General features: G+C 30.8%; 1 protein-coding gene and 1 pseudogene across 1 annotated transcript; both read right to left on the bottom strand.

Annotated features, from left to right (window-relative positions):
* Window positions 1-237: 237 nt before the first annotated feature.
* LOC123894428 lies at window positions 238-1,311 on the bottom strand (annotated as a pseudogene).
* A 4,236-nt stretch (window positions 1,312-5,547) lies between these two features.
* On the bottom strand, window positions 5,548-6,953 carry LOC123887093 (F-box protein At1g11270-like). The gene has a single exon (XM_045936379.1). It carries the CDS (start codon window positions 6,805-6,807, stop codon window positions 5,734-5,736), a length of 1,074 nt encoding a protein of 357 aa, XP_045792335.1. The 5' UTR covers window positions 6,808-6,953; the 3' UTR covers window positions 5,548-5,733.
* Window positions 6,954-16,240: the final 9,287 nt, after the last annotated feature.

Here is a 16,240-nt window from a genome sequence, read left to right as displayed (position 1 = left end):
TCGAAGGGGGAAGAACAAGAAAAAGGAGGGTATGAAACTATCAATGAAATTTGCTATTGACTAGTAATGCAAAGCAAACTCCAACAAAACAATTACATATTCAACAATAACAACTATTAAATAAATGGAAGACAATAATAAAAGAGAAATTTGATAGGTGCTGGAAAAGAAAATTGATCAATGATCACCACAACTATGCTAAATAACACCATTGCATTAATAATATACTAGTAAATCCTAGTGTCTTGTCCTACCTAAGGGAGCTATGCTAGGCACATACTCATGAACCCAGTATTTCTTAAAATTAACATCAATTTGAAATTTGCAAATTGTGTTGCCTTGACGGTCACATAATGTGAGGGGTTCTTCAATATACCCTCCAAAGAATTGAGCACCATTCTTCCAAAGACCGCGCAGAAGAAACTTCGTCGCAACTGGGCAAACACTGTACTTTTCATTCCATCCACTTTGATCCATTATCCAAATTTTCAAAATAATGCGATTTGGGAAGTTACACTGCAAAACATATGCAACATAAGCAAGGGAACCCTCGATCTCGGCAACATCATCCCATAGAAAGCTGTAATCTTCATATGAGAAGGCTGGCCCTGTAAGTTGTCCAAATTGATTATTTCGAAAGTCAAAGCATAGAATATTTGCGCCATTGTAATTGTAGTCGTCTGGATCGTTTGTAATCCAATGATAAACTCCGTTAACAAGAGTATTAAATTTGGAGTTATGTCGTCGTGTGATAATAGTAAAAGGAGGAGGATTTTGGGTAGGGATCCATGATTTAGTACTTAGACTATAAACTTCTGCTGTCATGTCATAAGTGGTATGTAGTTTAACAACTTTAAAGTCGGTGTTGTTGGGATCATCGGCACCAAAACCATACAAAGGTGATCCACAATTGAGGCGGGGAGTTGGAGGGATACGGTGGACCTCTCGAGTCACTGGATTCCACATAATTAACTGATCAAACCAACTACTATTAAACCTAAACAAGGCCTTGAGACAAAAAACGCCGTTTCAACTACCATATGATTTTATTTTTATGGCGTGACGGGCGTCGGAAAAGAAGAGGGATTTGATGTGTATTATATTGTCACTTGAGAGAAGGGTTACATATGGTTCTGTTTGATAAAATATGACATGACTGCGACGATCGGACATGTTCATGCGCCACTTTTTAAAAAAATTAGGAGTTTCAAAGAGAAGGTTCCAAGACTTTTGAACACATCTAAAACGCATCAATGATTTTGGTGGCAGCCATGCCAAAATCTCATTCTCTAAATCTATACCTAAACTCATCTTCTCTAATATTCCTACTATGCTCGTTTTTTCAAATGTTTCAATCGTTAAGGTTTTAATGGTGACGAGGAGTAATCAAATACCCCATAAAGTAGGAATGAATGAAACAAACTTAATTTTTATTTTTTTTTGACATAGAAACAAACTTAATTTTGATCTAAATCAAACTCAAATTGAACTAAAAGAGGACAATTAGTTGAATTATTCTATACATCTTATCTTATTTGGATAGCTATCACTTTTTTATAAACCGGATTTTTTTTGCTTTGAAAATAAATTTCGATTTCTAAAAACCGAAATTTACTCTGAATTTGTACTAGAAAAAATTCGGTTTTCGCGAACCGAATTTTTCTGCAAGGACAAAATTGAAATATTGGGAGTATAATAGAATCACGGAGAGTCACGAGAGAAAGCGTCTTAGAGAGATTCTCCCTCGTTGTGGTACATTTTCACTGAGGGCCAAGTTTGTTGCGATCAATGCATGAGGTTAAATGAGACTTAAAATTGATAAGCTTGAAGTCTCATTTTCAAACATTTCACAATAGCACGAGTACATGAATACATGTTTACATGGTATATATCTGCATTATGATATATTGTTGTTATTAACTTTAAGATCACTTGGTGTCACTTTTTGAGGACCAAAATGAGGGTTTAATTGTCATTTTTCACAGGATCCATATTTTAATTAAGCTGAAATTTTATTCTAGTAGGTATGACCGTAAGACAAACTTCCTTAAGTACAGTGCAACAGATCTATGTTATGTAAACACATTTATTTGACAAAAATACAATAAATATATTTTTTTGATTTTTTAAATATTTTTTGCATACCTTGTTTTACGTGTTTGTGAGTGGAAAGAGAGTTGTGTTAATTTTGTGTCTCAAAATTTGTGTTTGAATAACACACCTCATACTCTTAAGTATGTACAGTATATTGTGTATATTTTTGATAAAAGTATATTGTGTATACTCTCTCTGTCCCAAAATATAAGCAAAAGTTGGTCAACAAAAGTGAGTGTATTTGGTCCAAATCTTTAACCAAATACATCAAGTTTTTTTGACTCATTTTTGCTTATATATTAGGACGGGAAGTATATATATTGTTATTAGCGTCAGTTTTATGTATTAAATCTATGGTAACAAAGATTTTTTTTGTGTTTGACTCATTTATTTTTTTTTTTTCCTGTCAAAAAAACAAAGATGTTTTTTTTTTTTTTACGAAATGGTAACAAAGATGTTATTAGCGTCAATTTGAGAATTGCTATATGGTACGACACCTTTGTCGCGTAAAAAGAACGAATGTTGAATTGAATGCATTTGACATTAAAAAACACACCGCTTGAGTGCTATACTCTATTTTTTTTAACAAAAATATTACTCCATCAAAACCGACAAAGCTTTTTGGACCGAATCCTTGCAATACTAGGCAAGTATTCACTGTTGACCATTTGTCACTGTTTACCATCAGCAGTCATCTGTTTATGCAAGTGCAACCTATCATGGTGATTGATGAAAAAAGCTGGACTCAGTTTGAACTCGATTCTAGATCAAGAAAACTCATTTCAACTGTAAAACTTTGCCTAAAATATTTGCCCAGGAAAGTAGAAGGGAACGACAGGTGGCAATTATGGTGCTTTCAAGAACACGTGAATAGATTCAAAACTATGATTAACTTTGGGGTGGCCAATGTTAAAACGATGGGATTGATGTGGTGTAGTCTGTTAACAATTCATGTTATTTTGGGTTAGATTAAGTAGTGAGAAGTGGATTGCTGTTTTGGGTGATCAAATGGAAACTACCAAAGTCTAATAGCTTATTCGTGTGATTCCGACGAATTTACTGTCGTACCAAGTATCATTTTCCTTCCCGTCAATTTTTAGTTGATAGAGTTATTAGCGTCATATTAGAATTGTAGAAAAGTCAATACGAATTAATTAGTTTGATATAGCATTTTTCTTATGTGTTTTCGGTCAAACGAATTAATTAGTTTTAATATGTTTCTTTTTTAATATGTTATTTTTAGTATGTTATGTTATTTACCATACATGGCGAATATAATTTATCATATATACACAAACAATAATGTCAATTTTCTCATTCATATGCAATTGCAAAGTATCATTTTATGAATCAGAAAGAAAATACATAGAAATGGCTCACAAACATAACTTTTTCATGACAATCTTGATGGTAGTTCTTCTATTCTCAACAGGTATGTAAACAATTAGCAAAGAGATTAATATTCCTCCATTTATTATTTTCAATGTATTCATATATTTTGCAATAATTAATTATTTTATACCTCTCATTAGGTATTCACAAAACTGAAGCTGCTCAACCTGTCGAATGCGTTGGTACATGTTTAGGTGGTCTCAGTAGTTGTGAAGAGGCTTGCGCCCAAATTGGCTATAATGGCTATAAGAAGAATATGAAGTGTATCAATGATGTTACATGTTGTTGTCCTGACCCGATTCCTAGTAGTTAACTCTTGGAAAAAAATTATGCTTAATAAATTATTACTCTATGTTACGATGAAATATTAGTCAAAAAAAATGTTACCGTGAAATATTGAAATGCAATCATCATATATTATTGAGAGATTCTAGTTTTTATCCATTATATTGTTTTAGTATTATTATTAATATATTTTTTTTGGTTTATAAATGTTGTCAATGAGATTGAATTTAAGACATCGTGCATACTGCACAATATCCTCACCACTAGATCAAAATTCAGTGACTTTATTATTAACTTTTTTAGTTCTTTTTCTCAATTTTAAGATGAAGATTTTTTTTTAAGATGAAGAATTAACATGTCTATGTTATGTTAAAATTATGTCCATTAAAAATTAAAAACAAAATAAATTTTTTGAGAAGACAAAAAATCTCAATTGTTATTTTTATGGATTAAAATCAAAATTTATTATATATTAATGAAAAAAAAAACTTATTTAATATTTTAATTTTTTAAAAGCACTCCCATGACTTTGCTGATATTTGATTCCGGTAGGTAAAGGAAAGTTTCTTTAAAGTACAATTACAATTTTTTTTCTTTAATACCACTACAAACTTATTGAGGACTGAAATTAAAGAGATTTTTTCTCAAAAAGAAAAAAAAAGAAATTAAAGAGATTTCCTTCATATTTGTTTTGAATTTTGATGATAATAAGGGAGCTATGCTAAGGCATGTACAGTATTGTTGTGGCAAGTGGTTAAGTCATTGCTTAGAAAAGTGGAGGTTGAACACTTTATAAGTGAGAGGACCCATAAACCTAATACCTTAAGGTTTTGGGTAAGAGTGTGGTGTCCAACTCACTTGTGAAGTTGTTCTTGAACCCAATGTGGATGATCCTCCAACTGCCCACTCAAGACCCAACAGTGGTATCAAAGCCGATGGTTGTTGATAGACTCACACTTGAGGGGAGATGTTGGTATTTCAAGTGTGAGTTGAGTCTCACATCGAATGAAACAGTGAATGTTGAATGATTTATAAGTGAAAGGACTCATAAACCTAACACCTTAAGGTTTTGGGTAAGAGTGGTGTCCAACTCACTTGTGAAGTAATTCTTGAACCCAATGTGGATGATCACCAACAGGAATTTGATCAAATCGGCAAATTGTGTTGCCTTGACGGTCACGTGATGTGAGCACGTATGAAAATACGAAGCTGAGTTAATATTGTACACTCTTTGTTCCATCCACTTTGATCCGATACTCATTTATTTGCATATGCTGTTTTGCATAAATTCAAAAATAAGTCAATCCAATCCAAACACACCCTAAATCTTATAATGTTTCCCACAATGCAAGAACTAGTGTTTGCTTAAACCTCAAAATGTTGCCACAAGGAGATTTGAATTCCGCACAGAACGTTGTGCGCGCTAGGCCTGCTTCTGTTCCTTCCAGGGAAGGCAACAATACTTGCATTAGGGAAGACTTTCCCTAGCCAAGTCCTTCCTCAAGAGAACATTTGTGACACTAAGTGTGAAGATGTCACAAAAGGAGTAATCAATTGGACATTTTATTTCAGATGACAGACATTTTTTTCTTCTGCTAGAAAGCCAGAAATCAATTGTACCATTACAATATCTTATTTGCACTACAACAAGAGGCACTATAATTAATCAATGGCCAAAATAGTATAATTTTGCAGATGCTGCTAAGAAAAAAGAGCTACAAAATTTTGTGACTAATTTTGTGCTAGTTATATTCAATTGTTAAAGTGTGGATCCTATATACTTTTCCTCAGTCTAAACTCCTAAACCCACTTTTTATAGAATTTGTTTCAAATACATAATAAACTAATAAAGACATCATTTGTTGCATTTGTAAATGATAAAAACTATTCAATAATCAAAATACAATAATACAATAGAAATTTGTAAAGAAAATTGATCAATGGCCACAAATCTTGCATGTATTAATCATATATATATTGTCTTGTCCCTAAGGGAGCTATGCTAGGCATGTACTCATGAACCCAGTATTTAGTAAAACCAACAGGAATTTGATCAAATCGGCAAATTGTGTTGCCTTGACGGTCACGTGATGTGAGCGATCCTTCAAGATACCCTCCAAAGAATTGAGTACCATTCTTCCAAAGACCGCACAAATGAAAATGCGAAACTAAGTTAATATTGTACTCTTTGTTCCATCCACTTTGATCCAATACCCAAATTTTCAAGCTGACCCGTTCGGGTGAATTACACTGCAAAACATATGCAACATAAGCAAGGGAACTCTCGATCTCGGCAACATCATCCCATAGAAAGCTGTAATCTTCATATGAGAAGGCTGGCCCTATAAGTTGTCCAAATTGATTATTTCGAAAGTCAAAGCATAGAATATTTGCGCCATTGTAATTGTAGTCGTCTGGATCGTTTGTAATCCAATGATAAACTCCGTTAACGAGAGTATTAAATTTGGAGTTATGTCGTCGTGTGATAATAGTAAAAGGAGGAGGATTTTGGGTAGGGATCCATGATTTAGTACTTAGACTATAAACTTCTGCTGTCCCGTCATAAGTGGTATGTAGTCTAACAATTTTAAAGTCGGTGCTGTTGGGATCATCGGCACCAAAACCATACAAAGGTGATCCACTGTTAAGGCAGGGAGTTGGAGGGATACGGTGGACCTCTCGAGTCACTGGATTCCACATAATTAACTGATCAAACCAACTACTATTAAACCAAAACAAGGCACTGAGACAGAAAACGCCGTTGCAACTACCATATGATTTTATTTCTATGGCCTGATAGTAGAGGGATCTGATGTGTATTAGATTGTCACTTGAGAGAAGGGTTACATATGGTTCTTTTTCATAAAATATGACATGATCACTACGACAATCGGACATGTTCATGCGCCACTTTTTATAAAAATTAGGAGTTTCAAAGAGAAGATTCCAAGACTTTTGAACACATCTAAAACGCATCAATGATTTTGGTGGAAGCCACGCTAAAATCTCATTCTCTAAATCTATTCCTAAACTCATCTTCTCTGATATTCCTACTATGCTTGTTTTTTCAATTGTTAAGGTTTTAATGGTAACGAAAGAGTAACCTAGAAGCAGCACACAAATATATTAAATAACACATAAAAGTATATATGAATGAATGAAACAAACTTAATTTTGATGAAACTTACTTGAATTATTTGATGTACGGCGGAAGCAATAGGTTAAGCAAGAGCTAAACTTAGAATAATAAACAGACAAGTTGCAACCGCAAATCGAAATTTGAGAAAATCTTTATACTTTTTTTTTTCGAAGCAGAAAATCTTTATACTTTTTCAATCAAAAAGTGAACTCAAGGCTACAGTTTAGCTTATATAATAGAAAAAAAATAAAAATAACAAATCTAACTAAAATATAGTAAAATCAAATCTGCATGGAAAAATAAAATAAAAATAAAAAATCTAGTTAAAATAAAGTAAAATCAAATATGCACTGTTTTCGTTTACGTGCCGTTTAGTCTTCGATCCGTGCGGCCAGCCTTCCTACATCAGATGCACATCTTATTTTGATATGTATCAATTTAGATTCAAATAGATTTAAAATTTAGAATAATATTTTTAAATATCTTTGGAAGAGTTTAGATTTAAATAGATTTGAAATTTATATTTTGTTTAGAACTAATCATGAATAAAAGTATAATGAGAAACAACAAGAGAGAAAAAACATGAGTATTAATTTTCGGATAAAATATATCTCAAAACCAAAACATTTGCAACTCATTATTGTTCAATGGGGTCTTCTATTCCCTTCAAGTTAAAGACTTACTGCTTGAAATTCTATCAAGATTTTAAATTGACCGGATAAACAATTTTTGGAGTTGGTTGTTAAGAGGTCCACATCGATTGTGAGATGGTCTGAATATGTATTTATAAAGTTGAGACAATAATCACATTATAGGTCGTTTTGCAAGATGAGTTAGACAATCTTCACCTTTCAAGCAAGTCGGGTTTGTAAGGATGAATTATGCCTAATTCCTAATTTTAAGATGGTATCAAAGTCTTTTCACGATCCGCTGGGTCGTCTGCTATCAAGTTTCTGATCGAGTCATCCACCATTTATATCTGCGCCTCAAACCCAATAAAGCTGGACGCGAAAGGGTGTGTTAAGAGGTCCCACATCGATTGGAAGATGGTCAGAATATCCGTTTATAAAGTAGAGACAATTTTGACGCCAATTTTGTAAGGATGTGTTATATCCAACAATTTACTTTCCGACTTGTTAGAGTCATGCAATAAAGTTAAGGATTGTTGTAATATGAAATATGGAATTCGACTTCTATTGCAATGACATTCAATATTCTCAATAAACTTCTAAATTCTCGATAAACCCTAACCAGTATGTTAAGGTTGTCAAATGAATTCATCGAATTAACATCATATATGCAAGAACACAACAAATCATCACCACATTAATAGAAGTAGCGCCTAGGCTGAATATTTTCATGGCCAATTGTATCCCAAATTTAAACCCTTTTTGTCTCGTGTTTAGTGTTTATTAAGAATTTGAGGTTTTGATTTTTATATTTAGAAGATTGAGGTGAACATAATATAGATTCATGATATTTGAAACTATATTTGAGTGGACATTGTTTTAATTTAAGGAAGATGGCGAAGATTCACGAAAAATGATAAAGGTGATCAGGATGTATGTTCTTCATTTTTCTGGAATTTTTCAATTTTCAATAACAATGTATTTTAAAAAATAAAATCATATGATGTAGTTTGCCATATCAGTATTTTTTAATAAAAAAATGAGAAAAGTACAAGAGATAAAAGACCTAAACGGAAATATATATATATATATATATATATATATATATATATATATATATATATATATATATATATATATATAACTAAATTGTTATAAATAAATAAGATAAATGACCTATAGTGTAATTTTTCATATATAGAATATATAGATAGATTAATTTTTCAGTCAAACCAATTAATTAGTTTTAGTAGTTTTTTTTGTTAATAAACATTTTTAGTATATGTTATGATATTTACTATACATGTAACATATAATTTATTATATATAGACCGACAATATGACCAACTTTCTCATTCATATGTAAAGTATCATTTTGCAATTGAGAAAGAAAATACAAAGAAATGGCTCACAGAAATAACTTTTTCATGGCAATCTTGATGGTAGTTCTTCTATTCTCAGTAGGTATGTAGACAATATTTCTCCATTTATTATTTTCAATATATTCTTATATATTTTACAGTAATTAATTATTTTATTCTTCTCATTATAGGTATGCACAAAACTGAAGCAGAATGCATTGGTCCATGCTATTCTTCTGATGTTGGTAGTGTCGCTAGTTGTAAAAAGGCTTGCGAGAATAGAGGCCATCGGAGTTATACGTGTACCAATGATCATAAATGTTGTTGTACCGATATTAAGATTAATTTATAAGTTGGAAAAAAAATTATGTTTAATAAATTATTTCTCTTCGTTACAAAGAAATATTGAAATGCAATCATCATATATATTTTCAAGAGATTCGAACTTTTATTCATCATATATTGTTTTTATTTTATTATTAAATAATTTTTTTAAGTTCTTTTTCTCAATTTCAAGTTGAATAATTAAGAAATTCGATTAAGTGTGTATATAATATGATATCGTTAAAAAAAACACATCAATAACTTTGATGGCAGCCATGCCAACATCTCAGTTTTTTTGCTCTAATTAAATCTATCCCTAAACTCATATTTTTATTCCTACTATGCTCAACTGTTAGTGTTAGGAGGTTTTGAATTTTGATGATAATCAGAATCGACTAACATTAACTTAAGTAACGTAAACAAGCAGTCAATGAAACAAACATTATTTTTGAATAAAATCAATGAAATAAACTCAAATTGAGCTAAAAAAAGGTAAGTTATAAACTAATTTAAAATCCAATGGTAAACTCTGGGAATTTGTAATCTGAACCTTGACCCTTGCAATAATATTGCTAGTAATTATCAACTATGTTACCTTAACGAACAACAATTATATTTGATGTTTAAGTCACAATTTTTTGTTTTGATAATTTTGTTACATAAATATTTTATATACCTTTAACCTTAATTTAAATTTTAATTTGGGTCACGGTAATATCTCACATGATCCAGTATTTTAATTTTGAGTTAAATAAGTTTTAAGTTCTATTTTTTATTGGCTAAAAAACAAAAACAAAATATATTTGTCTACTAAAAAATTTCATTTTGCTTCTAGTGACCGATTTATATTCATGTTGATGTCAAAGATTATAGAACTTTTATGTTCAAGATATATTCATGTTACGTCCATCTATTATGTTAAACTTTTGCATGTTGATATTATGTTTTTTTAATCAACATGTCTATGTTATGTTAAACAATGTCAAAAACTTGTCAAAATTATGCCCATTAAGAATAAAAAATTGAGAAGACAAAAACATCTCAATTTTTAATTTTATGGACTAAAATAAAAATTTATTATATTTTAAAGACAAAAAAATTATTTAACCTTTAAATTTTTGAAAAGCACTCCCAAACTTTGCTGATATATATTTGATTCCAGTAATTAAGAAACGTTATTTTGTTTTTAATACCAGTACCAGTACAAATTTATTGAGGCCTGAAATTAAAGAGATTTCCTTCATAGTGTGTCTTAAAAATTCTTCATGGACAACTTTGCATATTCAATCACAATTTTATTTTATTTTTTGACGTGGAAAAAAAATTGTAAGGCTTATAATTTTTCCACAATGCAAGATAATTTGTACTACTGACATTTAGATGCGTTTAGCCAAAAAATAAATAAAAAATATTTTGGTTAATTATGTGAAACTTAAAGAAATTGCTGGAAATTATATCAAGATTTTAATTTGGCCGGATAGCAATTTTTTGTGTCGGATCTCAAACCAAGTTTCTTTAGGATGTGGAACAAGTTCTCAACACAGTGACCTCTCGGGAGACAAATGCCGGATAGCAATTTTTGGAGTTGACCAAAAGAGGAGTAATCACATAAGATGCAGATATGAAAAGCAGGTAGTACAGATCACAGTATAATTGCAGAAGAATATAAATAGATTAATTTTTCGGTCAAAGAATTAATTAGTTTTAATATGTTTTCAATAAATTATTTTAGAATGTAATTATGGTATTTACTATACATGTCAGTTATAATTTTTTATTTTTTTTTTGGTTACACATGTCAGTTATAATTTGACTATATATACACAAATAATATGGTCAACTTTTTCATTCATATACAATTGTAAAGTATCATTTTACAACTGAGAAAGAAAATACATAGAAATATGGCTGGCAAACAAAACTTTTTCATGGCAATCTTGATGGTAGTTCTTCTATTCTCAACAGGTATGTAGACAACTAGCAAAGAGGTTAATATTCTTCTATTAATCATTTTCAATATATTCATATATTTTACACTAATTAATTATTTTATTCTTCTCATTAGGTATTCACAAAACTGAATCTCGAGCTCCCTGCCCTGTTGATCTTGGTCCATGTTTAGGTGTAGGTGGTCTTATTGCTTGTGAAGATTCTTGCAAGAAAAGTGGCTATAAAAATTCTGACTGTAACGAGGATGCTAGATGTTGTTGTAACAATTAAAAAGATTAGTTAACATGGAATAAAAATTATGCTTAATAGATTATTACTTTTTGTTACAATGAAATATTGAAATAAAATCATTATATATATTATTGAGAGATTTGAGTTTTTATCCTCGTATATTATTTTTATTTTATTATTAATAATTTTTTTAGTTCTTTTTCTCTATTAATTTTAAGGTGAATAATTGAGAAATCATATTAAGTGTGTATATAATACTTTTTTTTGTCAAGTAATCTAATGGCAAGACTCGTGTTTAAATGTGGAAAAACATGAAATTCGGGGATCCAACTCCAACCACTCCAATAATGTCTCTGATAGTTATCATTTGTGTCACACTTATTAGACGTGTATATAATACTATGATATTGTACAAAAATGTATTATAATGTGAGTCGTTTAAATTGATTATTATGAAGGTCAAAAACATAAAATATTTGCACTGTCATAATCACTATTACATTTGGAATGATATTAGTTTTTCGGTGGGTCTTCAACGATTGATAATCTTGTGGATAAGGTGAAACTTTCCTGAAAATGGTTTCTAGGTAAAAACCTTGTTAGTCCCTGCACTTTCTATGAATGAGAGGTGCAACCTATATTATGTTGGTCCAATAAAGCGATGTGAGGATGTGGTGCATGGTTGTTTCTGGTTCTTGTTGAGCAGTATCTCTTGAGGTGTCCGCTCTTTGTTGACTTTTTCTCTTCCCTTTTTTGGTGGCTGTTTTGAGCAATTTTGTTGGTTTGTTGCTTTCAGGAGTTTGTTTTGGTGTTTGTTTTGTAAGTTTTTTAAACTTTTTAGTATTTCTAGTACTCCTACTCTGTATTCTAACTAATCTATCCGTTATCAGAACTGCTATATAGTACGAAATACCTCTCCAGCGAAATTCGACGAAACATTCCTAATGTTCATTTCTGTCACTCAATTTCTATGTTACAGTACAACGCATATTCTTCCCAAAAACCACCTTTTGTTTTAGGACACCGACCCAAAATTGATTCTACCTCAATTCAAAGCATCTTAAAGGCTTACACCTGTATAGTTGTTTTTTTTGACGCAGTTCATGATAACTAATTGAAAATTGGAATTATGACATACTAGTAGTATTGATTAAGATGCGTTGTATTATTTAATTTAATTTAATCTCATTTTAATTGAAAAATCAAGAGTATATAGCTTTCATCGAATTTTCGTTGGAACATACTTCGTACCACTAAGCATTTCCCATCGGTTATATATATTTATCTATTTGTCATTAAAAAAAATAACAAGATACTCCATGATAACATGCTTCTTAAAGTTTTTTTTTAATAAGATAATATTTCAAGTATAAGTATATTGTTTATATTTATTTTGTTTTTATTTTTGAAGGATTGTTTATATTTATTGTTACTAGCGTCAACTTTTAAGTATGTATATTAAATCTATGGTAACAAAGATGAAATATGCAATTCAACAACTACTGCGATGGAACTTGTCAAAAAAAAAAAAACTACTGCGAATGGAAAATCAGAAGAGTACTTTCTACTCATGGGGTATGGTATGGGTTAGATTCAGAGATACAAAATAGAGAAGCTAATAATGGAGGCTACTAGGGTTTCATAATATTACAATGAGATTGCCTAATTGCATAGTCTTACAATAAGAATATATACTAGGAAAATAGGTAAATTGAAAAGTCTAAATTACCCTTACTACTAACTAATAATAACTACTCTATATTATCTAACATCTCCCCGCAAACTCACAATGTCTTTACACGACATAAAGCATTGAGAGTTTGTCATACAAAATTAAAACCCAAAATAGAAGAAATAAAACCAAAACAACTAAAATTGTAATCAGCAGAAAGCAGCAACTAGCAACCAAAAGCGAGAACCATCCGAGAGAGAAGTAGCAGCCAAAGAGAGAAACCATCATCCAAACAGAAGGAGAAATCATCAGAGATAAGCATCAAAATAGAAGAGAAGTCAATAGAGAGAAGCATCCAAAATGAGTAACCATTGTAGAGAAGCATCAGCCAAACCGAAGAAGAGAACCATCAAAAGGAAGAACCAAACTAAACATAAAGATCATCCAATAGAGAGAGAACCAACCAAATAGAAGAACAAACAGAGAGGAGCAATCCAACAAAAGAGAAATCATCAGAGAGAAGCATCCAAATAGAACATCAGAGAGAGATAGGAGAATCAAATCAAACCAATCGAACATTCAATTAATCCAATTCAGTCCAAGCTAACCAAATTCAAACCAATCCAACAAACAGAATAATCAGTCAATAGAAAGAGAAGCAACCAAAATAGAAGAACAATCAGACATAAGACAATCAGCAGGGAGAGAAGCAACCAGACATAAGAAAATCAGTAGGGAGAAGCAATCAGACAGAATTCAAACAAAAGCATCATCAATGAGAAGCAATCGAAGAAATCATTAGAAAAGAGACAATCAGACATGAGAAACTATCAGAGAGAAGCAATCAAACAGAAGAATTGACAGAGAGAAGTGCAATGCAATCAATTAGAAGAAACAACAGAGAGAGACAATCCAAGATAAGAACCAAATAGAGATAGAACCAAATAAACAGAAGAAGCTAATGAGGGAGGATACCAATCAAACTAAGAAGAATCAAAAGGGAGAGAAGCAAATCAATCAGAAAGAGACCAATAGAAAGACAATCAATCAGAAGAAATCAAATTGTGAGCACTCACTCACCAAACAACCAAATCGTGAGTATTAAACCCACCAAACAAATAAATTGTGAGCACTAAACTCACCAAAGAAACAAATTCAAATGGAATTAAAACATAACCAACTCTACAATAATACTTGCAACAAACCGAAATTGCACCTAGAAATCACAACATTTCAACTCAAAAGCCAACTAAACTGTATCAAAACAAAGAACTTATACATCATGGAAAAACCAAAGAACCCCAGCAACATCGAATCAACTAAATCACCCCATCAAACTTATTAAGTCTTGTCCACTTAATGTTTAAGGAACTTGGAATACCATAGTGAGGCGGCCAGTGGGTTTCATTGAACTAAAATCCAAAACCAAGGAACAACAATGCAATTATCCAAACCATAAACTCCCAAGAAGAGAACCGCTAATATTAACGCCAAGCATAGACAAAGTAACAAGCTTCCAAAATTCCAATATTTTTCCTATCCCACAACCCAATACTTTCCTTTCCCACCACCGAACCATTGACTCTCCCTCTTACCTTCAACCACAACACTACCAATCAAATACTCCCACCAAAACAAATTCATTGAAACTAAATATAGATAAGGAACACACCTTCACAAATCTCGTTCTTCAAGCACGCGACGAGGAAGATTTGGATGTACAAAAATTGGTCGTCCAAATCAGAAACCAACAATCAACAAAAAATCTAACCACGAGAACCAAACCACAACCAATAGAATCAATTATAAGAAAACAAGGCAAACATTTTCCCAAACTCCTGGGAACTCGACAGCGGAAGCCACAAGTTGTCTAAGGAGGATCAAACCAAGCTCTGATACCATGTTAGATTCAGAGATACAAAATAGAGAAGCTAACAATGGAGGCTACTAGGGTTTCATAATATTACAATGAGATTGCCTAATTGCATAGTCTTACAATAAGAATATATACTAGGAAAATAGGTAAATTGAAAAGTCTAAATTACCCTTACTACTAACTAATAATAACTACTCTATATTATCTAACAGTATGGAACATAACAAGAATTAAAATCAATAAAGTCAAAATTATCAAATTTTCATTTAACAAATTTATTCAAAATTTCGTCAAAAAAATAAAATAAAAAATGTAATCAAAATTATTAATTTTTCGGTCAAACGAATTAATTAGTTTGAATATGTGTTTAATAAATTATTTTCAGAATTGTACCCAAAAAAAAAAAATTCAGAATGTTTTTTTTTTTTGTCAAGATTTTCAGAATATTTTATTATTTACTATACATGTTGGATACTTGCTTTATTCTTAATCATAAGCAAAAATCAATTTTTCAGATTAATTTAATAACTTATGTATCTGGACTATAATGTAGACCATATACATCATTTTCTCGATGAACTTAAAAAGTGAAATTTTTTTTTTATAATTAATGATGGATGGAGTATAATTTATTATATATACACAGAAAATATGGACAATTTTCTCATTCGTATTCAAAGTATCATTTTACGATTGAGAAAGAAAATACAAAGAAATGGCTCACAAACAGAATTTTTTCATGGCAATCTTGATGGTAGTTCTTCTATTTTCAATAGGTACATAGACAATTAGCAAATATGTTAATATTCCTCAATCTATTATTTTCAATATATTCATATACTTTACACTAAATTAATTATTTTATTTTTCTCATTAGGTATGCATAAAACAGAAGCTGGACGTGTAGTACAGCTTAAATGCATTGAGGTACATTGTTACGGTGTACGTGGTCCCTATCGTTGTGAATATGCTTGCACCGATCGTGGCTATCAGCATCATTGGTGTGATAAAACAACTAATCAATGTTGTTGTGCCAATTACCAAGATTAGTTAACATGGAAAAAAATTTGTTTAATTATTACTCTTTGTTACAATAAAATATTGAAATGCAAAAATCATTATATATTATCGAGAGATTCAAGTTTTTATCCATCATATATTGTTTTTATTTTATTTTATTAATAACTTTGTTTAGTTTTTTTTTTTCAATTTCAAGATGAATATTTAAGAAATTAGATTAAGTGTGTATATAATATGATATTGTTAAAAAGAAGAAAAAAAGTATTT

Source organism: Trifolium pratense, linkage group LG1 (genome assembly GCF_020283565.1).
Source record: "Trifolium pratense cultivar HEN17-A07 linkage group LG1, ARS_RC_1.1, whole genome shotgun sequence".
NCBI lineage: Eukaryota > Viridiplantae > Streptophyta > Magnoliopsida > Fabales > Fabaceae > Trifolium > Trifolium pratense.
The sequence above is the reverse complement of the archived record's forward strand: the minus strand, read 5'-3'. Positions and strand labels throughout refer to the sequence as shown.